At 42.4% G+C, this 9,076-nt stretch overlaps 1 protein-coding gene across 1 annotated transcript in view; it reads right to left on the bottom strand.

The window, feature by feature from the left end:
• MRPL42 (mitochondrial ribosomal protein L42) overlaps positions 1 to 7,133 on the bottom strand; it is a 37,101-nt gene extending 29,968 nt beyond the window's left edge. The window contains exons 1-2 of the mRNA XM_017868343.1: positions 7,034 to 7,133; positions 4,915 to 5,078 (exon numbers count right to left, since the gene is read on the bottom strand). Of these exons, the coding sequence (XP_017723832.1) occupies positions 4,915 to 4,984 (70 nt within the window). The 5' untranslated portion in view covers positions 4,985 to 5,078; positions 7,034 to 7,133. The remainder of the gene's footprint in view (positions 1 to 4,914; positions 5,079 to 7,033) is intronic.
• Between the last annotated feature and the right edge of the window lie 1,943 nt (positions 7,134 to 9,076).

The raw sequence follows: 9,076 nt of genomic DNA, 5'->3' as shown, positions 1-9,076 counted from the left end.
TAGGAGTACGAGCACCCGCCACCACACCAGGCTAATTTTTTGTATTTTTAGTAGAGATGGGGTTTCACCGTGTTAGCCAGGATGGTCTTAGTCTCCTGACCTCGTGATCCACCTGCCTCAGCCTCCCAAAGTGCTGGGATTACAGGTGTGAGCCACTGTGCCCGGCCATAATTGCTTTTTTAAAAGCTTTTGAAAGGTTCTCCTATATTCAAAAAGAGGATATTCTTTTAATACAAAGAAAAAAATTTAAAAGTAATTCAATATAGTTAAAAGCAAGTTTTGAATGCATCTTGATTAATGCCAAGAATCAAAGTCAGAGCCTCTTGTTCCTGTGATATAGGACTGTAACCTATCCTGCCTTCCCTATCTCCATGCCTTCACCATATCCTCAGTATGGAATTCCATCCCCATTTTGTTCAAATACCCCTCATCCTTAAAAGTCTAACACTTGCCAGGCACAGTGGCTCATTCCTGTAATCCCAGCACTTCGGGAGGCCAGGGCAGGTAGATACTTGAGGTCAGGAATTCGAGACCAGCCTGGCCAACATGGTGAAACCCCCTCTACTAAAATACAAAAAACTGGCCAGGCATGTTGATGCATGCCTGTAATCCCAAGAGTGAAACTCCATCTCAAAAATAAATAAATAAATAAATAAATAACCAGACATGGTGGTGCACATCTGTAGTCTTGCTTACTTGGAAGACTGAGATAGTAGGATCATCTGAGCCCAGGGAGGTCAAGGCTGCAGGGGGCCAAGACTGCGCCACTGCACTCCAGCCTGGGCAACAGAGTGAGACCTACCTCGAAAAAAAAAAAAACAACATTCATTACCTGACATTTTACCAATGGAAGTTCTGGATATAGAATTAGCAGAAGCTCTAAATACATAATTAGGACTAATGCCAAAGTTAACACCAATCAAGCCAAAGCAACTCAATGTGCCAAAAGAATTTCAATTAACAAAAATTTCTGTAATTTATGAGTTATTCTTGTTACATATATATGTTCAATTACATTTGGAAAAGAGCTATGAAAGCTAAAAGTTGTCCCATCTTCAAATGCTCAGTATTTTACCTTGCTACAGAAAAGGAAGTACAGTAGAAAGTATACTGGACAAAGTAAGGTGGGGAGATCGATTTTGGTCACAGTTCTCAGTTACCAAATATGTGACCCTGGGTAAATTTATGAGGGCCACAGAACTCAAGTTTCTTTACCTTCATAAAGAGGATAATACTACATGGGTTACCAAAATCAAAACCGTTATAAGGATCAAACGGCTTAACATGCTTTGAAAACTGTAAAATGGTCTACATTCCCAGGCTGACTGACCATTTGGGAAATTTTAAAATATTCCTTCTAGAATATAGGGAAGCCTTTTTATTTTTGCTTATTGAACTTTCTTCCTTAATCATGATTTCGCTTTGCCTCTAATCTTAATGTCCTTCCCTTTTTTATTAAACATCAATAATAACAGTAATGAAACTTTCTTTAATTTTCATTTTTTATTTTTGAGACAGGGTCTCACTCTATCTCCCAGGCTGGAGTGCAATGGCACAATCACAGCCTCGAACTCCTGGGCTCAAGCAGTCTTCCTACTTCAGCCTCCTGAGCAGGCTGCCTCCCTCCTGGACCACAGGCGCACACCACCTCAGAAATTAGCCCAGCTAATTTCTGTAACTTTTGTAGAAATGGCATTTTGTCACATTACCCAGCCTGGTCTCAAACTTCGGAGCCTGCCTCACTCCCAAAGTGCTGGTATTACAGGTGTGAGCCACCATGCCCAGCCCTTTACTTTCAATAATAGTAGTAATAGGAACTTTGCAGTATAAGGGACTTTTAGGACATAAGAAGTTAGGTCACTGAGTATTAGGATGACTGATAACAGAATGATTTTCTAGGGTAACCTAATTCTTAGTTAACTAGATATTTTGAGAGTAACTCTAATCCATTCAGATTACTTCAACAAACACTGATATATCTCCTATCATGAATGAGAGGCACCAGAGACACCAAAATGAATTAGATACAGTGCAAACTTAGTGGGAAATCCAGTGGGGAAAAATATAAACAATTTTCAATTATCCAGGGACACATTAATTGGTTTTCTGATGGGCCTGTGTGAGAACTAATTGTTTCAAAACATAGACTATGTAAAAACTGATTGGATCTGACTTCTCATTAGTCTAGGAGCTGGGTTCCTGCAAGGCAAAGAGTAGGCTAGGAAGTAAGGGTCTTTCTCCCAATTCTCACAACAAAAATGCTCCTAGATAATCAAATGCTGATTGTAGTTTTGTTGTGACTTATTTTATTTTATATCCAAAGTCTCTTAAGCAATCTCCTGTTCCATTTACTGAATTCTAAGTTGATTTTACTTTGAATATAATGTAATAAATGTTATTATGTTTAGGGCCCTACAAAAGGGGAGAGTGGGGCAAGCAAGGAAGCAGGGATGGAAAGCTTCCTATAAGAGCAGGATTCGGTGGTCAGGTGCGATGGCTCACGCCTATAATTCCAGCACTCTGGGAGGCTGAGGTGGCAGACCACTTGAGGTCAGGAGTTTGAGACCAGTCTGGCCTACATGTGAAACCCCTTCCCTACTAAAAGTACAAAAACTAGGACAGGCGCAATGGCTCACACCTGCAATCCCGGCACTTTGGGAGGCCAAGGCAGGCAGATCATTTGAGGCTGGCAGTTCGAGACCAGCCTGGCCAACACGGTGAAACTCTACCTCTACTAAAAATACAAATATTAACCAGGCATAGTGGTAGGTGCCTACAATCCTGGCTACTTGGGAGGCTGAGGCAGGAGAATCACTTGAACCCGGGAAACAGAGGCTGCCATGTGCCAAGATCATGCCTCTGCACTCCAGCCTGAACAATGGAGCAAGATTCAGTCTCAAAAAAACAAAATAAAATAAAATAGAGTAAGATCTGGCAAACTTTTGAGCATTCTATTCAACAAAGGTGTTTACTGAGTAAAATATTTTCCCCGCCTCAACCATAACAAATTGCCTATTACTTTACTTTTACTCTATTCTTCAAATAGCTCTTTTCTCCTTAATTCAATAAACAAACTTTCAATTACAAATGGTGGTAAATAGGAAATAAAAAAGAAGAGACAACAGTCAAGGTCAAGCAGAGTTGTATTTACAAAGTCAGCTGCATCCCAGGCGCGATGGCTCACACGCCTGTAATCCCAGCTCTTTGGGAGGCTGAGGCAGGCGGATCACCTGAGGTTGGGAGTTCGAGACCAGTCTGACCAACGTGGAGAAACCCCTGTCTCTATTGAAAATACAAAATTAGCTGGGTGTGGTGGCCTGTAATCCCAGCTGCTTGGGAAGTTGAGGCAGGAGAATTGCTTGAACCCAGGAGGCAGAGGTTGCAGTGAGCCGGAGACCGCACCATTGCACTCCAGCCTGGGCAACAAGAACAAAACTCCATCTCAAAAAAAAAAAAAAAAAAAGTCAGCTGCACTTGCATGTTTATCAGAGCACTATTCATAATAGCAAAGACATGGAAACAAGCCCATCAACGGCAGACTGGATAAATAATATGTGGTATATATGTACACCATGGATTATTACCCAGACATTAAAACAAATAAAATCACGTCCTTTCCAGCAACATAGATGCAGCTGGAGGCCATTATCCTAAGTGAATTAATGCAAAAACAGCCAAATACTACACGTTCTCACTTACATGTAGGAGGTAAACATTGCGTACATATGGACACAAAAATGGGAACAATAAACACTGGCGACTCAAAACAGAAGGGAGGGATGGAGAGAAGGGTTGAAAAACTAACTATTGGGTACTATGTTCACTATTCGGGTGATGGGTTGAGTTGAAGCCCAAACCTCAGTATATGTAATATATACATGTAACAAACCTGCATATGTACCCCCTGAATCTAAAATAAAAAATAAAAATAAAAGTTGGCTGACATAGTTAAATATAAAAAGGCAAACTACCATAGCCTCTATACATGTCTACTTTAGAAATGGGAGAACAGAGTTTACAAACAGGAAAAGAAAAAAGAAAGCACAGTTGGCTGAGAAAAAAGACTTTAATATTCTATTTACTTATTTGGGTCCATGCTTTGACTGTCAAACATGTATTAACAAGCTTTCGAGAAAATATTAACTATATACAGTTCTTTAGAAAAGGCAGAAATTACATTTCATATTTTTAAAATGGCTAGGTACATAGAAAAAACACAATGAGAATCCACCAAAATATTAACAATGATTATCTCTGGAATATGGGACTGTGAATTTACCCTTTATACATACATTTTAAGAACTACTAAAATAGTAATACATGTAATTGAACAAGAGAAAGTTACCCTTGACCAGTCCCTTACTCCTGCCCTCAGCTAAATCCCGAGTGGGCTACACAGATAGCCACTGTTTGGTCCAGACCTTTTACCTCTGCATTCATGCATATGCACATATGCATATAATGGATCATCTTTTAAACATACAAATAAGATCATATGATAGATATATATAGATATAGTTCTGACACGCTTTTTTGTTTCTATTTATAGAACTTTCCATGTCAGTAACAGCTGCATGATAGTCACAGTTAAGATGTACCATAATTTATCCATTCCCCTCCCCGATCTACGTTTCTTTTAGAGATGGGGGTCTTGCTATGTCGCCCAGGCTGGTCTCAAACTCCTGGCCTCAAGCAGTCCTCCCACCTCAGCCTCCCAAAGTGCTGGGATTACAGGCATGAGACACCACATCTGACCTATCCATTCCCCTTTTGACTGACATTTAGGTTTTCTCCCACTTTCCATTACTGCAAACACTCCTGCAAATTACAGGCGTATACAATAACTAAATGCTTTAAATTTTCTACATTCTTAAAAGTTTAAAACTTTTTAAACATTAAAAAAATTTTACTTACTTTGAACTGGAAATAAATGTTTCAAGATAGTTCTCTTTGACATCACCCATTTTACTGCAGCTACAGCCATGATGTTTCAAAATGCTTATCAAGTGGTATGAAAAAAGATGTTCTGAAGAGAAACTGCTTTTAACATCTGCTTCTAGGCATACCAATTTCTACTCCTGTTGAAGAGATAAAGAAAAATCAGTGCTACCTATGGTAAACTTAAGTTATATTAAACACCACAAGAACAAGGTAAGAATCACTGCCTAGAAGTCAACTGAAGCAATGCTTTTAAACAACTTGGCAATTCACATGATTTAACAACAGGACGAAGAGCAATATGGTCAAAATACAAGATCAGAACCACTGGAACTACGTCCATTACTATTTATCCTAGATGCAAACTTCTCTGCACCCAGTGTTGGGGTCCACGTGTTTCCTAAACAAAGGAATGAACACACAAGACAACACAAGACAAGACAAACATGGCGGCCGCGCCGAACGACACGCTCCGCTTTATTTTATACAGTCCTTTGTGGAATGTTACCAAGTCACAAGACACATTGTTGTTTTCTGACCTTTCCCTGACTTTCTGGATTTTCAAGATGTTTACACATAAACAAGCCCCCAGGGTCTGCTGTTTGCAGCTGGCTCCTATCGGGAATGCCCTGCTTCGTTTGCAAGAGCAGGACTTATCGGAATGTCTCGTTTGCGAGCACGTAGTCCTCTACACCCAGTGCAGCTCCTTCTACTTACTGAATACTCAGTAAATGTGTAATTACTCTTGAAACAGTCATTCACAAATGGTACACAGAGTATTCATTCTCATAATGCTAGTGTGTCTGTGTACAACCTCTAAGGTTCCATACACAAGATACTACATCACTTACAGTACTATCCTGTTGCTGAATAAATGAAATATTTCTGTCTGCCCTGAGCCATTAATATAATAATAAAGAAATATCAAACAGGAAGGCCTATCCTTAGCCTATTAAATACTCAATTGGAGGAACTCATACAAATGCTCTCAAGTCCCAGATAAAATTTCACCATCTTGTATGTGTATAAGGTCTTTAACTTTCCAAGGTACTTTCGTCACCATTTCATTTTGCTCTCATATTAATCATGTGAGGTATCTTTATTCTGATTCATGAAGAAACTAAAGCATAAAATTTAAAAGTCTTGCTTCCAAGGACTTTAAAGTCAGTCACTGCCAAACTGGGAAACTTTAAACAAGTCATTAAACGATCCTCAGTTTCTCCAATGACAAAATGGGGAAAACCACAATCTTCATGGGCTGTTGTGAATAAATGACAAACAACCATTGTTAAATCTTGTTTTTAATAGTCTTCAACGACTATCCGTGCCCTTCCCCCAATAGTGATAAAAGGGAATTAGGACACAGGCCCTCTTATTTGCTAGGCTAAATCACTCAACACTGATACCTTGCACTGCCAGTACATTAACACTACTAACCGTGAGCTCATAAGTGTGCTTTTTAGTTTACAATCCACTTTCATATACAATATGTGCTCTTTCACAAGTCTGTGAAGCAGGCATCTCCATTTCACAGATTAAGAACAAAGGCTCAGAGAGGTCAATCGATTACTTGACCAGTATATCGCTGCTTAATAGGTGACATGCGTGGGACATAAACCCATGACCTCTGACCACGAACAAAACATCTTGGGGGAAATTAGGTTCCCTCTGTCCGAAACCCACAGGCAAGCACACCCTGCTGGGAGTCAGATTATTCACCCCAGGAAGATCATTTCAGAGGTCAAGTCCCTTGGCCCGGAATTCAACCCCCAAACAAAAGCTACATAGCCTCTGCGGGTCAGAGGTTTGAGGAACAGGCTACCAGGAGCTCACGGACTCTTCGACCTAAAGAAGTCCCTAGGGCCACAAGCTGCATCAGCCACCCCCGGGCGTCCTCCAGGGAACGAAGGGGGCGCTATAGGAAGCGCGCGGCCACATGCCGGCCCTTCTGCAGGAAGGACAAAGGCTGGGGATGCAGGCAGCCTCGCCCTGCCGGGAACGACAGGCGGGAGACCTCGACACCTGCAGACAAACACTGTGGGCCTGCCCAGCTTCCAGGGAGTCCTCGACAGGAGGACTAGAGGGAAGCGGTTACCTTGACAGCTTCTCACCACGAGCCCGCCATCTTGTTTCAATCCGGGTCCCACGAAACAGCGCCGCGCGCGCCCTCCCGGCCGCGGGGCATTCTGGGAAATGTAGTCTCCGTGGGAAAGCGGCCTGGGCGCAGAGGGAAAGCGGAGTCGTTGCTATGCACGCTTGCCTTTATTTGTAGCAGCATGGCCGCAACGTTATCAAGGTGCTCAGAAAAACAAAATCACTGTCCCACATACATACCCTTAGAAAGTAACAAGCATTTTTGTGTGTGTGTGAGGCAGTCTCATTCTGTCAGCCAGACTGGAGTGCAATGGCTCCATTACGGCTCACTGCAGCCTCTACCTCCTGGGCCCAAGAGATCCTCCCACCTCAGCGTCCTGAGTAGCTGGTACTACAGGCGCACACCACCACACCTGGCTAATTTTTTAATATTTTTGTAGAGATGGGGTCTTGCTATGCTGCCCACGCTGGTCTCAAGCAATCTTCCCACCTCGACCTCCCAAAGTGCTGAAATTACAGGCCTGAGCCACCATGCAAGCCTACAAGTACTTTTTTAAAAAATTATGTTGCCGGGCGCAGTGGCTCAAGCCTGTAATCCCAGCACTTTGGGAGGCCGAGACGGGCGGATCACAAGGTCAGGAGATCGAGACCATCCTGGCGAACACAGTGAAACCCCGTCTCTACTAAAAATACAAAAAACTAGCCGGGTGACGAGGCGGGCGCCTGTAGTCCCAGCTACTTGGGAGGCTGAGGCAGGAGAATGGCGGGAACCCGGGAGGCGGAGCTTGCAGTGAGCTGAGATCCGGCCACTGCACTCCAGCCTGGGCGACAGAGCAAGACTCCGCCTCAAAAAAAAAAAAAAAAATTATGTTAATATTCAAAGAAATCGTAGATTGCCCTTTAGTAAATGAGTTAAAGTTTCTCAGGGGAAGAGACATTCCAGAGAAGCCCTGAAATGTGGAGGTTAGGAATTGGACGTTTGGAATCAGAACCTGAAGAGGCCCTCCGCTCAGAGAACCTGGCACTGTACCCTCAGAACTGTGCTGGCTACCTATTATGGGAGGAAGTAAATATGCAGAATCTTGGACCTTGCCTTCCATCTTAGGAGGAAGGAAAGTCCCCTGGGCCTTTGCACTCTCTGTTCCCATTGCCAACAGTGCGCTTCTCTCACCTCTTCTCTTGACCTTACTGTATACAGGCCTTTCTCAAATATCATCTTAGAAAGGACCACACCATTAAAATAGCCTCACCCACCCTTATTCCATGCCCCCCTTTATTTTCCTTCAGAACATTTACCATTACCTGACTTTATATTGATTATTTGTTTGCTCGTTTAATGTCTCTCTCTTTTTTTTTTTTTTTTTTTTTTTTGAGGCAGAGTCTCACTCTGTTGCCCAGGCTGGAGTGCAGTGGCATGATCTTGGCTCACTGCAACCTCCGCCTCTCAGCTTCAAGCGATTCTCCTTCCTCAGCCTCCCAAGTAGCTGGGATTACAGTTGCCCACCACCACATCCAGCTAATTTTTGTATTTTTAGTAGACAGGGGGCTTTGCCATGTTCGCCGGACTGATCTTGAACTCCTTACCTCAGGTGATCTGCCTGCCTCCGCCTCCCAAAGTGCTGGGATTACAGGTGTGCGCCACTGCACCCAGCCTCGTTTAATGTCTCTTATGTAAGCTCCGTGAAGGCAGAGACATATGTCTATCTTGTTCTTCACCATATGCAAACCCAGCATCTCAGACTATGCTTGGCCTCATTATAGGTCTCCAGTAAGTGTTTGCTGAACAAATGAAAAGACTAGATAGTGTTGCAAGTATCCAAGACAGCAGATGATTGGCTGGTAAAGCAGAAGTGGTTGCCTAGAAATTCCCTTTTCCTATGACTTGCAAAATTTTGCTTTTGTATATTTTTCTAAGAAAGAATCTATAGCTTTTAGTATGTATTCCAGGGAATTGATAAACCTCTCAACAAGTTAAGAACCATATTCCTGAAGTGACAAGTATTGAAAGTAAGTGAACACAGATCACATAGTAAAGAAAACTGAA

The sequence above is a fragment of the Rhinopithecus bieti genome, unplaced genomic scaffold, assembly GCF_001698545.2.
Source record: "Rhinopithecus bieti isolate Rb0 unplaced genomic scaffold, ASM169854v2 scaffold_2453, whole genome shotgun sequence".
NCBI lineage: Eukaryota > Metazoa > Chordata > Mammalia > Primates > Cercopithecidae > Rhinopithecus > Rhinopithecus bieti.
The sequence above is the reverse complement of the archived record's forward strand: the minus strand, read 5'-3'. Positions and strand labels throughout refer to the sequence as shown.